The 20119-nt window shown below is 46.6% G+C and overlaps 1 protein-coding gene across 1 annotated transcript; it reads left to right on the top strand.

The window, feature by feature from the left end:
* The first annotated feature begins 10118 nt into the window (after positions 1-10118).
* LOC128950996 (fatty acyl-CoA hydrolase precursor, medium chain-like) lies at positions 10119-19015 on the top strand. The gene is made up of 14 exons (XM_054296122.1): positions 10119-10199; positions 11212-11404; positions 12069-12213; positions 12657-12790; positions 13126-13279; positions 14153-14254; positions 15112-15216; positions 15348-15401; positions 15867-16007; positions 16090-16176; positions 17096-17243; positions 17429-17560; positions 17890-17962; positions 18388-19015. The coding sequence occupies exons 1-14, from the start codon at positions 10127-10129 to the stop codon at positions 18560-18562; spliced, it is 1716 nt and encodes a 571-aa protein (XP_054152097.1). The 5' UTR covers positions 10119-10126; the 3' UTR covers positions 18563-19015.
* The last annotated feature ends 1104 nt before the right edge of the window (positions 19016-20119 follow it).

Raw genomic sequence — 20119 nt, 5'->3', positions numbered from 1 at the left:
AAATCTATAGGACATGATCAATACAGAATATACCATAGGTGTCAGGGTATTTTATATGCTTATTCCCTTCTTCTTTCAGAAGGGCATGGTCAGTTGTCCTTCCTAGAGACTCTTTCTGCTTTCTTGAACTGGAAATAGCTTGTAGGCAGCAGAGCATCCATCAAACTACGTCTGTGAGGTGAGCCTGACATCTCACAAAAGAGGACAGAAAATCCCTACCTGTTTTATTGCTTTGTGAATTGTTCTAAATAAATGGTGCTTTGATTTTTTGGAACTTCCTTTTCTTTCACTTAACTGATGGAGGCTCATTCCGAGAGGCCAAGGCACACGCGAGAAGCCAGAAACGTGCCCAGGTTCTTTCTTCCACCCAAATGGTTTCAGGTATGAACCTTTGCAGGTGTCTGTGCAGGACCTGAGGCTTAAGGCTCTTCCACAGCCTCTTCTGGGCTGTGACTGTGTGCCCTTCACCCCTTCCTGGCAAATGCCCGGTGCAGGGGCTGCAGGAGGACGCAGTGCTGGCAGGACAGACGCCCAGAGAGGCAGAGGGGACAGCAAAGGCTGGTGGTGCTCCCTGCACGTTGTTGGCTCAGCAGCACCAGAGAGAAGATCTGCTGACATGCAGAGTGTGCACCCCCAGCCTCCCCCAGCTGGGGAAGGGCTCAGGGCACAGCGGGAGGGAAGTGGCTTTTTTGCCAACTTACATGGCAAGCAGGACACAAAGGGACAATGTGGGAATCCAGGAAGCCAGGAGAGCTCTCCTGATGGCCACAAACAAACAAACAGCCCTACTCCAACTCCCCCTTGCACTGGTGCCCAGCTCCCACATCCCACAACACCTGGGGGCTCTCACAGGGACAGCCCAAGCTCCTGCTGCAGCTGGTGACCCTTTGTAGGTGTCTTCTTCTTCCTCCTCACCCCTGGCTTCACTTGCTTTTGCACACCTGTGGATCTCAAGCAGTGTCATCTGCACTACCTGGCCACCCCCTTTTCTGCATTTTCCATAACTTGTGAAAAACTCCAGTTGTGGCAATCAGTAACAGCTAATTGCAGCAACCATGCTGCCAGTTGTGTCACACATTTCTTACCCCTTCCCTTGTTTTGCTCTGACACAGCCTTTACGTCCATTAGTGGTGTGTTTGTTGAATCAATGTGTCTGTCCCTGCACATTCACAAAAATCATTATGCTAACAAGACAGAAGGAATCCTGTGTCTTTGGGAGTGCAGAGCCATCAGTACAACTCCTGGGAAGAAGGGAAGCACACATTAGGCACACATGATTACAAAGAAGTTTCTGGCTGTGTGAGAGGAAGTGTTCTGTCCATCTGTGGATTTTAAACCCCAAATATAAAGAGTGGTACACACTTTCAAACAGCTGGGAAAGGAATAACACCACGACCACAGTGAATAGGCCACAGTTTAGCAGCAGATCCTTACCTTATGTCCCAAGCCTCATTTTATCTCATAGCTTTAGTATTTTTGGTCACTTGGTTCAGATTCCCAGCTGCACCAATAGTTGAAGAAATTCTCAGCAGTATATTTACTGATACTATTCAGGAAGAATTGCTCCTGTTCTGTTTTTATATTCTGTCAATAAAAGCCTTAACCTTTTTTTTGAAATTTATTAATTATCCATAATAACTATAATTGCCTTTCGAAGGTGGTCAGTATGTTTGTTCTGTGCCAGTCCTGCTTCTCAGATACTCTTGTTGCTATGTGTGAAATATGCAAATTTTTATTAAAATAGGATGTTATTTGCTGTCTGATCTTTGTAACTTGCAAACGTGATCAATGAGGAGGGAGATTTAATCTGTGAAACACAGCAGCCAACAAGCTCTAAGTGATGTGCAGCTGTTAGAAACACAAATTCCTGGTCAGCAGCATTGCCTTGTTAAGGTTTGGGGCTGGACATGTTCCGATGATCTCAGCCCTGTGGGAGGGTAACAGAGCTGTTTGTGCCTCCCTTGAGCTGCTTGGGAAAAAGGAAGCTGTGAGCAGGTGGAGTATGCTCCCAGCTCCAGCAGCTCTGTGGCATTGGAGTCCCTGGGTTTACAGACAGGGACCTTCACTGATCACCTTCCCTCTTGGGCTGCAGGCACCTCACTGCTCAGGAGCTGGGCTCTGTGAGACTCAGACCCGTGAGCTGTCTACACCTGGGAGTTCTGGACTCCCTGAATAAGAAGGCTCTGAACAATAAACCACAGAGTTTGTCACATGGAGCTCTGGGGCTGTGTCATCCCTGTCTCACCACCGACCCCACAGAACACGTGGATTCCAAGGTAGTTGTGCTGACCCCGACGTGACACGACTCAGCCAGCTCCTGTGGCTACAATGGGAGCAGGCAGGCCGGTGTGTGGGCAGAGCCACCCCACAGACCAGCGGGGAAGATGAAGAAAGAATCAAAAGGTGAGTGCAGAGAGTGGCCAGGCCAGCAAATAACCAGATATAACAATAGGTGAGCATCAAGATCCACCCAGTTTATACAGTGGGCAGGTCTGTTTTGTGGCAAAAAGCTTCTAAGAATCTGGAATTCTTATTATATACCCCGTTTGAATAGAGAAAACTCCAGCGGAGAACATGGGAGTATCTGTCTCCATGGAAGAACATCCAGCAATGCAGGTATGGACCCATTTTCTAAAGAAATGACTTTGAAAAAGTGAATTTATTAGATTGGATAATATGAACTAAAAATCAGAGATTAGAACCTACCAAAGAGAATGCATCAAATATTCATACAAGGACATAAACTGGTGAATATATGCAGCTTACAAAAGTGACAGAAATGCAATTAAAATCCTAAGACCTTGGAAACTGATATGGAATTTAATAAGATGGATAAAAACCAAGATGCGTGGCGAGGACCGCGGGCCGGGAAACGTGGCCACGCCGCACTGTGAGACGCTGAACTGGCGCCACAGGGACGATTACTATAGGGGCCTGAGTAAATATATGTATGGCAATGTAAATATATGTATGGCAGTAAAAGATCTCTGTATTGTATAAGTGACCCTGCCCCGATTCTAGTTATTGTAAATGGGCTGCAGCTGTGGTGTCCTTGATTGGGCAGCAGCTGTAGACCGTGGAGATAGCTGGGATAAAAGGGATGGGGCATTCGGGGAGAGCTGGAGAGGAGCCCTGACTGAGAAGCAACAAGAACACTGCTGTGAAGTGCTGCTGTGAGAAAACCATCCAGAAGGTATGAGACCCTAGAAATATGATAAAGAACAATATGATTACAACACCTGGTGACCCCGATGTGATAGAATATGCAGCCCTGAGAACATCTAGGCAAATGTATGTATTCAAGACAGCCAAGAGCTGTGGTACCCATAGAGCTGGGACAGATCTGTAGAAGAAAGAAGCAGGAGCTTTGAATAGCATGGCCTTTGAGAAGAGGAGCCTGAGAACTTCTAGGGAAAGGTATGTATTCAAGACAGCCGAGAGCTGTGGCAGCCTGAGAGCTGGGACAGATATGTGTATTGTAACTGTGTAATTAAAAAATGTGTTAAGAGAAAAAGGGGAAATATAGGGCCCTGAGTAAATATATGTATGGCAGTAAAAGATCTCTGTATCGTATAAGTGACCCTGCTCTGATTCTAGTTATTGCAAATGGGCTGCAGCTGTGATGTCCTTGATTGGGCAGCAGCTGTGGCCCGTGGAGGTAGCTGGGATAAAAGGGGGTTGGCCATTCAGGGAGAGATGGAGAGGAGCCCCAAACAACAACACTGCTGTGAGGAGTAAGAAAACACCAAGAGAGAAGGTATGAGACCCTAGAAATATAATATACAACAATATGATTACAACAGATTACACAACATTCCCAGAGGGGTGGCGAGGGCTGGAGGCACAGCTGAATCCCGGCGGGCAGCGAGAGCCCGCACAGAGCCGATACCTCGGCGTGAACAGGCAGTGCCCCGGCCGGTGGTGCGGACCTGGCGGGGTCCGGCAGACGGGGGAACCCCACACACTGCCCGTGCCGCGGCAGCAGCAGCAGCAGCCTGGCCAGGTGCAATGCTGGATTGTGCAATTCAGCCTGGAGCAGAGGCAAGCACAGCCACGGTGCCCACTCAGGACTGCTGTGCCGAGCTGAGTCGCTCTCCGGCCGCCCAGGGCTGCATCGCCGGGCTAGGCAACAGCACGCCGAGCATGCCGCCCTCTTTGTGGGGCCAGAGCACACCGCAGCCGCTCTGGCACTGCCCCACGCTGCCAGGTTAGCACCCCCGTGACCCCACAAAAACCAGGACTGCCTCCTCTTGAGGCCAGGTGGCCTGGCCCCAAAGATAATTCCCAACTCCATGGAGCATGGCTGTGCCTCCGTTGGGCTAACGTACTTACACCCCCAATCCAGCCTACATCAGCGGGCAGGGTCAGCCCCCAAGCCAGCATCACTGCAAGTGTGGCCTTGCCCCTGGCTGTGCCTCCATGGATGGATCTGGGAATTACATCACCAGGAGTTCCTACAGTTGTCATACCTAGAAGTGGGAAAACTCTTCCCTCAGCACCACCCTGCCAGAGTTAAAGCATTCCAGAAACACGAGGCATCATCATCCCCCTGCAGAACACTGTGAGAGCACGGCTGTTGTGTTGTGTTATTTGGTTCATTCCTGATTTCTCCCTGGTTTGTAGTTGCACCCTAAGTTACCTTCCATTCCCCAATGTCAATGCTATCCTCGGTCCGCCCATTTCCCTGGAAACTCCCTTGTCAGTCTTCAAATCCCCTCCCGAGTGCCTTGTCTGTCACTTGGTTCTCTGCCCCCTTCTCTAGAAGCTTCCATGAAGGACATTGAGTGATTGGTCAAGGATCAGGGATGGCTCCCACTAAGTTTCATGAAAGGTTGTTCTAGTTGTCAATTGTGTCCCAGTTCCCTCCCCCTGGATCCTCAATTGGTCAGTAATTAAACCCCTCCTTTGGTACCAGCCCTGAATAAAAGATACTGATCCTCTTGTCTCGGGGCTTTTTGGAGTTGTAACCCCTGAGGCTGGGGGCTCTTCATGGCTCCTAATAAAGCTTTGCACTAATTACGCTCCAAATTCCTTCTCCCTTCCTTCACCTGTGCTCTCTTAGCCGCCCCTGTGCACCCCGAGCGCGGAGCAGTGTCCCCTGCAGTCTGCAGCGTGGCACCTGGCAGGGCAGCACCGCGTGGCTGCTTGGCACACGCTGTGACACACCACAGATGCTTTGCTGCCAACAGCCTTCCCCAACTCTGCCACTGCCACAGCCTCTCGGAGCCTTTCTACGTTTCCAAACACCAATTGTAAGTTTCCAGAGCGTGGGAAGAGCCCTTGCAGGGGGCCCACCAAGCAAAGGGCGGAGGGAAAATCATGCAGGAGTGTTATACCGTGGGACTGTAGCAAATAAACCTGCCCAAAAAATGGTGCTGACCACATGGCACACCATCACTCAGTGGCCAAGAGCAGGACACCCTCTCACCAAGCCCAGCGGGAAACCAGCAGCTCCTGAGTGTGGGCACTGAAGAGGCAAACGAAAAAATTTACCAGCACCAGCCAAAGCAACAACAACACACCAGCTACCCCACATAGCGCAACAGAACCCCACAGCCATCCTGCCAACCCCTGCTTCAACTCTACCAAGGTTCTCACACTCTAGAGACCCTAATAAACTGTTCACCTGTGCTAAAGGTGAAACTGACTCCTGTAACATAACTTGGCTAACTAAGGCCATCACAGTTATAATAGAGGTTTCACACAAGGCTTACAAAAATGCACAACTCTTTGCTAAATATGTCTTACAGTTTATCGTACAATATTTGTTATTACACTTTACATTTGCTGAAAGCAAAATTAATAAGTCTCTGTTACCCGATTCTCTTACGGTTACTGGGAAGCTATTATGTCTCTGTCCCAAGTATAGAATGCTGTTTATTAAATATATCTTAGAATTTATAATACAAAATGTATTAATATTAATTCTATGCAAGCAGCATGCAAACTAGATCAACCTGGAAAACTCAGAGAATTTGCTTCTTCTAACCCTCTAGATCCATTAAAGCAACACAAAACCACGAATTTAGTAATGTCATAAGCAAATTTCAGTTGCAAAATTTTCTAACTGAAAAATTGCCACCAGTCATCATTTTAGAAGCTAAAAGTCACCTATTGAGGTCAATAACAAATTTCTAACTAACTTACCATGCTAAAGAAAAAATTAAAATGCCTGTATTTAATTATTCATAAGTTGTTCACTTTAAACAATTTTGCAGTGGATAGAGTAATAAAAGCTCGTTATGCTGTTCAGCTGCCCAACCCAAGGAAATGGCATGAATGTGTTTTAATGGACACTGAGACACGTTGGACGCCTGCCAGATGTGTCCAGCACCGACCACATCCTGCTCAGGACTACAGGCAGCATTCTCCTGGTGACCCCTCAACAGCCATCACACAGCCCTGACACCAGAACAATTCATCACCTACCTCATGGAAACCTGGGACTCTTGAAGTGACAGTTCATATCAGGACTTGATTTGTTTACAAATTATTTTTTCCTCTTTACAAACTGTCTTTTGTGATGACAGATTTTTTTTTCTAGTAGTTAGGTTTTCTCTAACAGTTTTAAGGGTTAAATGGTTTAAGGCTTAGTTTCTTGTTTTTAGAGACAAGCTGTAACTTGTGAGCATTAAGCCTGTGACATGCTAGCCTCTTCTTGCCTAACAGCTCCTAGACCTGAATGCTCCACCTCTAGTACTACATAACAGTGAGAAAGATAACAAAGGACACATTACACTTTTTAAATATAGCTTAAAGAGGGAATTGTGGCATTGGAGTCCCTGGGTTGATCGACAGGGACCTTCATTGATCACCTTCCATCTTGGGCTGCTCAGGAGCTGGGCTCTGTGAGACTCAGGCCCATGAGCTGTCTCGACCCAGGAGTTTTGAACCCGCTGAATAAGAATGCTCCAAACAATAAAGCACAGTTTGTCACATGGAGCTCTGGGGAGGTGTGTGTGTGTGAGTGTGTGTGTGTGTGTGTTTGTGTGTGTGTGTGTGTGTGTGTGTGTTTGTGTGTGTGTGTGTGTGTGTGTGTGTGTGTGTGAGTGCTTGTGTGTGTTTAGGAGTGTGTGTGTGTGTGTGTGTGTGTCTATGTGTGTGTATATGTGTCATCCCTGTCTCTGACCACAACCCCATGGAACACGTGCATCCCAGCTCCAGCAGCTCCACCTGTCTGACCCTGCCCATGGCCCAGGTGCCCAGGAGACACCTCCTGCAGCCAGTGAGGACATGGTGATGGCAATGGCTGCTTCAGCTCCTGTGTTCCAGCCCTTCTACATCAATGTTGTGGATAAGGAAGATTACATGGGTTTCCTTCATATAGATCATGCAGATAACCTACTGAAGGAGTATCAGCAGAGAGAGTGCCTTGATTTGGAGCAGATGATGTCAGAAAGGTGAGAACAGGTCTGCAGTTCATGGTGAAACTGAAGGAATTGTGTGCTTTCCTGTATGCCAGCTGAGAATCTCAATGGCACTCTCACTAAACCTGACTGGTGACAATTGTCTGGAAGCTCCTTTAGGAACCACTGGGGTGCTGTGCAGTGCACCCAGTGCTGCCAAAGCTGCAGTTACTCCAAGGTGCTTTTAGCTCAGCTGTTTCTCAGGGACTGAGCAGTGTTCATGGGCTCCAGGAGGTGCAGTGGGTGGTTAATCCCTGAAACAAGATCTGTGCCACGTGGCAGGACTTTAGATCATGACATTCCATGTTTTTTCCTTTACAGGCCTAAAGATTTCCTTCCATTTCAGTTGCATTTTTAGGAGTTTATTTTTTGGGGGATTTTAGCTAGAGAGATGGGTGATGGAAAGACACCCGAAGGTTTAGTAAAGTTTGCCTGAAAAACACTTGTTGAGCATGGTTCCTGTAAATAATTTCTTAGTGAAATATTTAACTAAGGGGTTACAGTGAGGACTTTTGGCGTCTTCTGCCTGGATTGAGGACAGCATTGGATTTGTTTGTAGCTAAAGCTGCTGTCAGCTGCAGAATCTGCATAGAAGACTTTTCAGCAGTGCGGGTCCTGTTGATTTTTGTTGACCACTACAAAATTGTAGAACTTTAATTATGCTTGATTCAAAATTGAAAATAACAACATCATAATTTAAGAAGCACAAATATGTTTGTGAAGTTATTAGAGGAAGGGGGTTTTGATGGAATAGAGCAGATATCTGGTGGATTTGAGTCCCGTGTGGAAGTTAGTAATTGTAAGTCATCAGAAACCAAAGAACGAGAAGCAAAATGTTCACTTGCAACCTCAAACAGGAATTTTCTCTTAACAGGTACATCTTTTTCAGTGTATTTACTATAATTTAAGGTGGGTTTCCAGTCCTCATTGTTTTCTCAGCAGCTGAGACTCACGGCATTGCCCATCTGGCAGGGCACAGTGAGCACTGGCCGTGCCCTCAGCCTCAGGAGCTGCACCCAGCACAGCCTGGCAGGGCGGGCAGGGCCCTGGGGCAGGGCTCAGGAGCCACCACAAACCCAGCACAGGCTGCAGACACAGCCTGCACTGCTTGGGGTCACCTGCAGTGCCTGCCTCCAGTTTGCCCTGCGAGCAGCCAGGTTAAAGCTGGCTGGGGTTTATCTCCAGGCACTGTAAATCACACCTGTGCACATACACAGGGGAAGATTTGGAGTAAAGTGCACAAGGAGCATTTGGAGGAAAGTGCACAAGCACAGCCACAGCACTCAGCACTAACAGGAGCAAAAGAGATGGGCTGAGCTAATTTGAAGACTGTGGCTCCCTTGAGCCACTGAGCTGTAAAGAGAGGTGTGAGCAGGACTGGATCTGGAGAAATGGAGCCCCGCTCCTGTGGAGACAGGCTGAGAGAGCTGGGTTGTTCAGCTGGACAGGAGAAGGCTCTGGGCACACCTCAGAGCCCCTTGCAGGAGCTCCAGGCAGCCTCCAGGGAAAATGGAGAGGGGCATTGGCCAAGGGCATGTAGCAACAGGACAAGGGGGAATGGAATGGCTTCAAACCAACTGAGGTAGGTTTAAATCAGATGCATGGAAGAGATTTCCCCCTCTGAAGTTGCCGAGGATCTGGCACCCAGAGCAGCTGTGGCTGCCCCATCCCTGGCAGTGCCCAAGGCCAGCTTGGACAGGAAGGTGTCCCTGCCCATGGCACAGGTGGCATGAGTAGAGCTTGGAGGTTTCTTCCAACCCCAACCATTCTCTCATCGGATCAGCTCATTCTTTGAAATGCTCTTTCTGAGAACTGAGAACTCACATAATCAGAAATTGCAAAACTGCCTTTCTGGGGCAAGAGCTACTGAGTTAGAATTGAAACAAAAAGGCAGTGCCTAATACCTGCATAAAACCAACACAACCTCTTAGTTTATGTGAGCACAAAATCTCTACTCAGCTATTCTGTTCTCTCTTTTTCATATCATCCTTCAGTTATACATGTGAAAATTATTCAAAGTAAATCCTCTGGATTTTCCAGAGGCATTATAGTTACCACCCAAATACTACCCTTTAATATTGCTCCCACTTGACAAATGCTGATCTCTTTCTGCTTTTACTGCATTGCAACACAACTCCAAACATTCCTGAACACACAGAAATGAGTGAGTTGTATCCTGCATTCTTCAGGAAAAAGCTGGGGATTTTCTAGTATTGGTGGTTTTGTCAGGAAAATGCTTCTCTGAGAATAGAAATGACTCCACGTTTACTTTGGTGAAAGTACACCTGCAGGGCTCTGGTTTGGTCCTGGCTAGGCTGTGTTTCCCACCCGCAGATCTCAGTCCCAAAGGCAGTGAATGGGAGCGAGCAGAGCCGAGGTGCCCCGCAGGTGTGTGCGGGGCAGGCTGAGCAAAGCCTCCCCCGGGGCCGCAGCCGGAGGTGCTGCAGCAGCAGGACAGCGCTCCCGGCAATGCCGGGCCGTTTGCAAAGCGCTTGGAGGCCGCGGTGCCCGGGATTGCGGCACTGCCGTGGCAAAGGAGCGCTGGGGAGGCAGCAGGAGCCCCGCGGGCAGGAGGGCTCCCCGCTCCCGGGCCGGGCCCGGCAGTGCCGGCCTGGCTCGCAGCCCGAGCGCTGCCTCGCCTCAGCCGGGTTTGCCTTGCGTAAGGCGGCCCGGGCCCAGCCTATAAAGGCCCGGCCCGCGGGCTGGGGGCCAGTGGCACCATGGCAGCTGCGAGGGACACGGCGCGGCTGGCCTGGATCCTCTGCCTCGGGGCCGCGGCGCTGGTGGCCACAGGTAAACACCGGGGATACGGCCCGAGCAGCTGCAGGACAGAGGGCACCTGCAGCTGCCTCCGGGGCCAGCCGAGAGCCGGGCACAAACCCTGGGCTGGGATGGGCACAAACCCTGGGCTGGGATGAGCAAAACCCTGGACAGGGATGGGCACAAACCCTGGACAGGGATGGGCACAAACCCTGGGCAGGGATGGGCACAACCCTGGGCTGTGATGGGCTCAAACCCTGGGCAGGGATGGGCACAAACCCTGGGCTGGGATGAGCACAAACCCTGGGCAGGGATGGGCACAAAGCCTGAGCTGATCTGGACACAATCCCTGGGCTGAGGCAGGTACAAACATTGAGCAGAGATGGGTACAGACCCTGGGCTGAGCTGGGCACACAAATTGAGCTGCAGTAGTAAAAGTTTTTCAGCTTTTAATTTGCTTTCAGTCATTTGTTTTACTTGCCTTCTTTGCAAAATCCCTGTCCCAAAATCTTGCCTGCTGAGGCTCAGCAGCCGCAGTACTAGATACGTATTTGGTTATAGACCTTACACACAGATCTTGACATGGGTTTTTATCTAACACCCCAGGGTAAACAAAGAAATATTAAGATCTCTATGCAACCCCCAATGCATGTAAGACAGCGCAAATTATATACCTGACGGAGATGAATATACAGGCCAATCAATATGAAGGCTGAGATATGTCAGCTTTAATGATTTATTAAAGATAAAAGTGAAAGTGTATAAATAAATTGAAAATTAAATTTTAAAAATACAATTAAAATCTAATTGACTAAACACTAGTAAAATTTAATTGAGTAAACACTAGTAATCAAATTAGTAAAATAAAAGAGTAAAATGTAATAGCACATTAAGACAGTGTACTATTAAAGCTGATGAGAGTTTGTGGAAGCTTTATGTACAAAAACTACTTGTCTAAGTGCACTAAAGGTGTACATTTAAGTAGCAAATCTAGCAATTACTTACAACCAGAGCAGTGATGTGATTCTGTGCTGCTGTCCCACAGAACAACCAGAAGCAGAGACCAAATACGGGAGAGTGCGAGGGTACCAATTCCACGTGGACACAGCTGAGAGGACTGTAAATGTCTTTTTGGGACTTCCTTTTGCTAAGCCTCCCGTTGGATCACTGAGGTTTTCTGAACCCCAGCCACCTGAGCCATGGGAAGGTGTCAGAGACGCCACTTCCTACCCACCAATGTAAGGCCATGACCAAACCACTGACCCTGTCATGATGTTAAGCTCTGGGCACTTCCAGGACTCTGATGTGCTCACAGGGCCATCCATGAAGACAAATTCCTTGGTGCCCCCTCATTGCACCTGCAGCTGTCCCAGTGGATGCATTTCTAAAGACACTCTGGGAGCTGCTCTCTGTGCCAGCAGCTGCTCTCTGACAGGCATCAGAGAGAGCTGAGATGGAGCAGCACTTACAGACAATGCTCTGCCTCAGGAGCACTTGGCCAGCCCTTACCAATCACTGGAAACTCTTGGAGCAGGGACAGAAAGGAGCTGAGGAAATGTTGGAACACAACGTTAGTGGGAAACTGCTGAGTCAAGTGCTTAAAAGGGCACATAGGAAATGCACAGCAATTCCAATCTACCTTGTAAATGTCTCACTCCCTTGAGTTGTTCTACTGGCCCTGTTTAGTGTCTCAAGTCCAATATCTACCATTGCAAAGTAAAAAGCTGTTGGAGACTTCAAATAATTCATTTAGATTTGCATATGTATTTCACATACCAATCTAAACGTGTGCTGGATATCTGTTTCTGGTTGGCACTTTGTTGTGGAAGTACAAAAACGTTTCTCTTCACAGCTTTCAGGATTTAGTGAATTCTCTTGCCTGTTACTTTTGCATTTATTCAGGTGTCTACAGGACCCAGTAAAAGGACAGTTTATTTCAAATATGGTAACCAACAGAAAAGAGAAAGTTCCTCTGAAAGTGTCTGAGGATTGCTTGTACCTAAATGTCTACACACCTGTTTCTACAGGAGAAAAGCAGAAGCTGCCTGTAAGCAAAATCTTTATAACACCTTAAGCAAAATTATCTGACAGGAAAACTTCAACCGCTGCCATGAGCAGACATGCAGGGGCACTTTTGTAGTGATGAACAACTTACATGCTTTGTCCCAGCAAATATTAGCTGGAATTAAAGAGGCACAAAATCCTATTTTACAAGTAAAATTGTATTGCCATTTAGCTAAGCAGTGCTTGATTTAATCCAAAGGATCATTCCAAAGTCACAGGGCACTGACACAGTGTAAACATTTAACAAAAGCAGTGCCATTTTGTAGCCCTGCAGGCCTCAGATTTGAATGATTTCTGCAATTTGTGAAATGTATTCTGTAAGAATAGGAGTGAAATAGCACAAAATGTTGTATCATGGGCTATATTTAGTTTTTCTCACTGGGGGCTCTTACCTGAGCTGGGTTGATCCTCTGTTTCTATTTCCAGGTCCTAGTATGGATCCATGGAGGTGCATTAGTTTTTGGAGCAGCTTCATCATATGATGGCTCAGTATTTGCAGCATTTGACAACGTGGTGGTTGTAACAATTCAGTACAGACTCGGTATTGCTGGATATTTTAGGTAAGTTGGTTGATGTCAGTTTTTCCTAAGTGATTTCCAAAAGGATGTGTGCAAAGCCTTTGTAAAGAGAAGTGCAGAAGACTTGCTTATGCAAAGAAACATTTCTGAACTGCACCTGCAGCACTGGGGATGATTTCCAGTGCCAAGGCAGCTTCCAGGTCTGTTCTTGTGGGGCTGCTGCTCCAATGTCAGGGGTGCCCGAGCCATCCATTTGTCAGTCTTGGAGGGAAGTTCTCTGTAGAGAATGGCAGATGATTTCTCACACCACAGACTGTGTTTTCCTCTGCCTCTTGGCTTGCATTGAGCACTTGAACAAATCTGTTCTGTCCCTGCAGCACTGGTGATGAGCATGCCCGAGGTAACTGGGGATATTTAGACCAAGTGGCGGCTCTTCGCTGGATTCAGGAAAATATCATGCATTTTGGAGGAGATCCAGGATCTGTCACTATCTTTGGAGAATCTGCAGGAGGAATCAGTGTTTCTGCTCTTGTAAGTTCCCAGTAATCACGAATTGTAATTACTTGGGGGAAAACCCCTCCATCCATTTTCAGTATCTGCATGGGAAGTCAGCAAGAGAAAAGGGACAGGGTTACAGTGACACATCACCTGGGTCTTTGATAACACAACAAAGCAGAACAACACAGATTTTTAATGATAATAATTTGTCCTTTTCATACTCAAATGTTGTGGTTAAGGAACAGAAGGTTATTACTCATCTGTTGAATGAAATTTTCGTTGATTTGTGTTTTTTTCCCAATATAAAATCCGTCAAAGTCTAATCTCATGAGAAAAGTCCATTAGGAGGAGTTGTGGACTCTTGCATAATTTCTGTTTGCTTTGACAGCCACATGTGCCAAGTGATTGAGGTGAATAGTTCTGGCAGCTGGTGCAGCCCTGCAGTTTGTGACCCTGTGATTGTGTAAAATCTTTACTCCAACACGGAGCACATTGGCCGTGACTCTCTCCTTCTCCAGTCGCTCCCACTTTGGTACAGCTCACACAGCCCAGCCAGGCTTCCTTGTACCTGGCATGCACATCCCTGCTTCCCGTGGCCAAAAGCTCTTTCCTGCCCTTCTGCAGCAGAGCCAGCCTGCCTTGGGCACATCCCATCTGTACCTGCCCTGCAGGGTGCTGCTGGGAGGCCCTGGGAGCAAAGGGCAGGGGAGGGAAAGGCCCTGAGCTCCCCATCCCTGCCAGCGCTGCCAAAGCACTTTGCACAGCTGGGCTGTGGCCAGAGGCTGCACAGGGACACTCTTAGCACATGGGCTTTCAAAATGCCCCCAATGGCCACTGCTGATACTGAAACCCAAAATCCCAGGGGAGAACACACTGCTTGTCATGCTTGTCCTTGCTTTCTCACAGGTCTTATCTCCCCTGGCCAAGGGCTTGTTCCACAAGGCCATTTCAGAGAGTGGCACAGCAGCCCTGGGCTTGTTCACTGACCAGCCTAACGAGGATGCACAGGTGGGTACTTGTGGTAATTTTAATTCCTTTTTCCAGATAGTTCTGCATATCTTAAACTGTTCAGTCCAAAGAATTGAATTATGTGAATTCACATTTCTTGTGAATCAAAGGAGTCATGAAAGACAGTATTTCTGTGTGCAAATAGTACATGTTTAATAATGTGTTGCTTTTCAAAAACCCATACATCCCCAATGAGAGAAAAATGAAATGTCAAGGAATATTGTAACATGTAGTGTCTTCAAAACAACTGAACTTACACTGTTTGGCTGGAAAACAGTATCAGACTCTGAATACTCTTCTCTTCCCCTCCTGTTTGATGCCTGTAGTGTGCAAATAAACAAGACTTTATTCAGCTTTTTTTAAATTTGAGAACTACAGGCTTCCAGCCCTTTCTTTTCACTTCAACTGCAAGGAACAATTTTCAGAACCTGGAAGCTGGTACATCAAAGAGACAGCTGTCTCTAATGGCAGCTCTTGCTCCAGCCAAAACAGCATCACCAAGAGTGGTAGAATGTGCTCTCTGTTGCCATGCAGATGGCTTATTCTCTAACTCCTTTATGTCACCCAGCCTTCTCAGCCCAGCCTGTTATTTACCAGCATTGTCTCAGAATATTTCTGTATCAAGAAAACCTGGAGGCAGAGGTTTTCCCCTCCTGCCCAGCCCGTGGTGTGAAGGATTGTGAGGGCTTCCAGTGCCCTCCCTCAGGAGCTGGGACAAGCCAGGCTTCAGCATCCTTTGTGCAGGAGCTTTGGCTGCTCCTGCCGCACTCGCAGTGCTCCTGGCACTCCTCTGTCTGCCTCTCATAGAGCCAGACAGAGGAAATGTGTCCAAAACTGTTTGTTCTCACTGCTTGCAGAAAATTGCTGCTGTCTCTGGCTGTGAAAAATCCAGTTCAGCTGCAATGGTTGAATGCTTGAGAGGAAAAACTGAAGAAGAACTACTACAGATAAAACAAAAAATGGTAGGTGAAATAATTCTTCTTGCATTTAAAAGACACCTCAGAATTTTTCATCCCAGAGAATACCCTTTGTGGGATGTAATATTAGGAGAACCTGAAGTGGATGTAAAATCTGACGTTCTTGACTTTTTCAGGACATGACAGCACTGCAGATCTGCAATGAGACCTTGCCTGAAAATTGCAAACAGGTTCCTGCCCTTCATTCTGCATGCACTTGGAGCTACCTGTGGCTTGCTGTCATGCTCAACCAGGGAAAGGAAATGAAACAGCACAGATGATTCTGGAGAAGCTGAAAATCAAATCACATATTATGTCCTACTTACAAGTTCCTATCTCATTGCTTATGTGTCTTTCAAACTTCAATACAGAAGTGGTTTTTCCCCACTGTTCCACACATCCATGGCCATAATTAACTAACATGTGAATTCAATATAATGACTTCTGCTTCAGAAATATTTGAAATATAATGTTAATCTTCACAGTCTTCTACCGAGTGCAAAAAAGCAGTCAGAGAAAATGTTAGGATGGCTTGGATACCATTATGTTTTTTATTTTCACTTGGGTTCTCTTTGGAACTGCAGTAAAAACCTGAACATGTTTAGGAAGCAAAATGGATGCACTAAGGAATGTTTCTTTTTTCGCTTTTTATTCAGGATTACTTTTTCATCAGTGCATGTGTAGATGGTGTATTTTTTCCAAAGAATCCCAGGGAATTACTCTCTGAAAAATCAATCAATGCCGTCCCATACGTCATAGGAGTAAATAACTGTGAATTTGGATGGGTAATGCCTATGGTAAGGAACTAAATATATTGATATTTACATCATTTTGTGATTAGAAGATTTTGAACTCAGCATGATTCCCCATATCATGCAGGCATTGAAATATCCTCCTTTTGTGGATGGTCTGGATAAAGATGTTGCACGTCACATTTTACAGAGCAACTTAGCACTATTCATTAAGGTAAGAGACCAGTTTCAGAATATCCCAGTGCTGCTGCGTGGCTGGTCTGCCTGGTTTTACCCCTGGAGGGACACATTTCACAGGGAAATGCCATTGTGCTGGAGAGCTCCCTGAATTGGGGCAGAAACAGGCACACAGGTGCTGCACTCCTGTTACCTCCAGTGGCCCTAACCCTAACCCTAACCCGAACCCTAAACAAGGTCGCTTGGACATTTTAGATTCCCCCCCCAGGTTATGCAAGACATGCAGAGCGGCAGCAGGTCTGGCAGGAGACCTATGGGACACAACCTCCTAAAGCAGTAGCTGGGCACTGAAAGGAAAGCCCGAGATGTTTGGTGTGCTCTGACACATTCCTTCAGGTTTCTCGAGGTTCTGCTTCCTGTAATTTACAAATCTCTTGGCTTTGTGGTGCCTTTGTGCTCTCCTGAAGCTATTCCATAGAAAAGTACAGATTATGAGGTAAGAATTAAGGACTCTAGAAGCAGGGCCAGTACTTGCAAGGATCAATCAATGACACAAACCTCCACCATGAACTTGGAAATGCATAGCCCAGGCTTGTTCTGAACAGAAGAAATTATGGTCATTGACAACAATCAATTGATTTGATGAAATCCAGCAGGATTTCTGTGCTCTTGTGAAGGTGTTTGCACAGAAGAGAGAAGAGTCAGCATCACTGACTGCTGCTTATCTAAAGGTGGTTGATCCTTTGATCTTGCATCCCTCTTGTCCCCAAGATCACCTGTACGCACAGCTGTGTAACTCCACTCTGAGCTCTGAGCCACACTCTGACACAGCTGGGGATTTTCTCTGAAAGCTCTTGGTGAGGATTAGCCAGGGATGTGCAGAGGCCACACTCACCCACTGCTGTTGCTCCTTACAATATTCATCATCATTATAATACTTTTCATTGCTGTTTCAGGGCCTTACATCTGAAGTTGTTGACAGAGTGTACAAGGAGTACATGGGGGATGCAGAAAGCCCTGCCCAGGTGCGAGATGGCCTCCTGGATGCAATGGGAGATGTCTACTTTGTCACCTCATCTGTGGAAGTGGCCAGATCCCACAGAGGTACCCAGCAGCTTCAGAACAGATGTACAATTCTGTCTGGGGGTGGTGTGGACAGTGTGCTGCATTTTTCACTATCCAGAAAACTGGTAGTGGTTTTATTTAACCAAAACAGTTTTTCATGAAAGTTTATCATGTCTGGAGCAGTATTTTCAGCTCTCAAACCAGCACTTTTCTGTATCCTCTAGATGCTGGCAACCCAGTCTACTTTTATGAATTCCAGCATCGGCCAAGTTCCGTGGAAGGTTTGGTACCAGAGTTTGTAAAAGCAGATCATGGAGCTGAAATTGCCTTTGTCTTTGGAAAGCCATTCTTAGCTGGTGATGTACCCATATTTCCTCCATCTTCCTTTTAGACCCTCAATATTTCTATTTTCAATTACTGCATGGCTTTAGAATAGAATTTCTCTCTTTATAAGCACTACAATCATTATATCTGTTATTAGCATACCTTATATATCATAAGCATCATTATGAGCATAACCATCTTCTGTCTTCAGTAGCAGATACTTTGCATTACATCATTCATCTGCAGGTCTCTGCTAGAAAAACCCCCAACACCTCAGGGCAACCAGGAGAAGTGTTGCAATGATACAGCTGATACTCATTAGTTATTTTCTAATGTGGCCCTTTCATCTCTCCCTTTGCAGGAGGTGCTACAAAAGAAGAAAATGAACTTAGCAGAACTGTGATGAGATACTGGACCAACTTTGCTAAAAATGGGTGAGAATCACAGTGCTAATTACAGCTCAAGTTCAGTCTGTGCTGCCCAGACCATACCTGAGCACTTACCTGCCTGAAGCAGTACATATGTGGTGCTTCCTGAAATTTGACAGAATTTAAGAGAAATATTGAAGCAATTTCTCTTCTTAATGGTCCTTTAAAAGCATCTGCAGACACGAGGTAGAAAAAATCCAAGGGTAGTTACTCCATCTGCAATAGAGTTTTAGATCTAAAAGGAATGGCAACTTTTACACTTTTCCTGTTCCACTGATGAGCACTTTCAAAAAATACTGTCCATTTATTCCAGTACCAGAATCACATCAGCTGGGCTCACCTGTTGGTTTTCTGAAATGCTCTGAACCAGAGCAGTCTGACAGCAATGGATTGGCAAATGGAGAACTAACTTTTCCTTCTGTTATTTCCAGAAATCCCAACGGGGAGGGCTTGGTCCATTGGCCTCAGTATGACCTGGAGGAAAAATACCTGGGAATAGACCTGGAGCAAAAGGCAGCCGAGAAACTGAAAGAACACAGAGTGGAGTTTTGGGCACAGCTCATGAAACAAAGTCAGACTGGAAGGAGAAAACACACAGATTTATAAGATCTGTGGAGGGCAGTTTGCTTTTAAAACCCAAAGGAAAGTCAAAGAAAATGAGTTTGTCAGCATACAGAGTAATAATCACCTTCTAACTCACTGTTGTGTAATCTGCTGTCCTAATCACAGTGAAGGGAGAGAAACAAGGGGCATTCAGAATGTTTGTCAGACTGAAAATCACTATTTAATGAAGCAACCAGGAAAAAAACCCCACAATCTGTCCGGGTCCAGACAGACCATGATACCTACTCAGTGCATATCAAAAGTGAATACTGAGGTGGGAATGGGAACATGAACTGAAATCTATAGGACATGATCAATACAGAATATACCATATTTGTCAGACGATTTTATATGCTTATTCCCTTCTTCTTTCAGAAGGGCATGGTCAGTTGTCCTTCCTAGAGACTCTTTCTGCTTTCTTGAACTGGAAATAGCTTGTAGGCAGCAGAGCATCCATCAAACTAAGTCTGTGAGGTGAGCCTGACATCTCACAAAAGAGGACAGAAAATCTCTACCTGTTCTATTGCTTTGTGAATTGTTCTAAATAAATGGTGCTTTGATTTTTTTGGAGCTTCCTTTTCTTTCACTTAACTGATGGAGGCTCATTCCGAGAGGTCAAGGCACACGCGAGAAGCCAGAAACGTGCCCAGGTTCTTTCTTCCACCCAAATGGTTTCAGGTATGAATCTTTGCAGGTGTCTGTGCAGGACCTGAGGCTTAAGGCTCTTCCACAGCCTCTTCTGGGCTGTGACTGTGTGCCCTTCACCCCTTCCTGGCAAATGCCCGGTGCAGGGGCTGCAGGAGGACGCAGTGCTGGCAGAACAGACGCCCAGAGAGGCAGAGGGGACAGCAAAGGCTGGTGGTGCTCCCTGCACGTTGTTGGCTCAGCAGCACCAGAGAGAAGATCTGCTGACATGCAGAGTGTGCACCCCCAGCCTCCCCCAGCTGGGGAAGGGCTCAGGGCACAGCGGGAGGGAAGTGGCTTTTTTGCCAACTTACATGGCAAGCAGGAAACAAAGGGACAATGTGGGAATCCAGGAAGCCAGGAGCGCTCTCCTCATGGCCACAAACAAACAAACAGCCCTACTCCAACTCCCCCTTGTACTGGTGCCCAGCTCCTGTCGGAGAATGACTTAAAGAAAAAGGCCATGAGACATAAGGCCATGAGACATACAATTGAGAGAAAAGTAAAAGGGAAAAGTAAAGCAGTCTAACGCAGTTCTCAGCCTTCTGATTTCTATAAACAATTAGACTCTCTTTATAAACAATAAAGTTCTCAGACTGTCTTCCCATAACAAGCAGAACACCGTCTCTGGGAAAAGATGACACCCTGGAACAGATGTGAAAGCTTTGAGAACACTGGTTCTGTTTTTGATAAACAATTGTAGGTATTCTAAAACAAAAGGAGTGGTTAGAGCTTTCTCTGTTAGCCTATCATAAACCTGGATTACAGAATATGCATGAAGTTCGTTAACACTGTTATTTAAGGTGATGGGTTGATCAATAAATCGGAGTTCGATGCATTACCAGGATGGTCGTTCTCCCTTCACTTCAATATATG

This window comes from Melozone crissalis, unplaced genomic scaffold (genome assembly GCF_028551555.1).
Source record: "Melozone crissalis strain CALT ecotype California unplaced genomic scaffold, PUWL_Pcris_2 ptg000007l_1, whole genome shotgun sequence".
In the NCBI taxonomy this organism is placed as follows: domain Eukaryota; kingdom Metazoa; phylum Chordata; class Aves; order Passeriformes; family Passerellidae; genus Melozone; species Melozone crissalis.
Note: the sequence above shows the minus strand (reverse complement) of the source record. Positions and strands in the feature narration are given on the sequence as shown.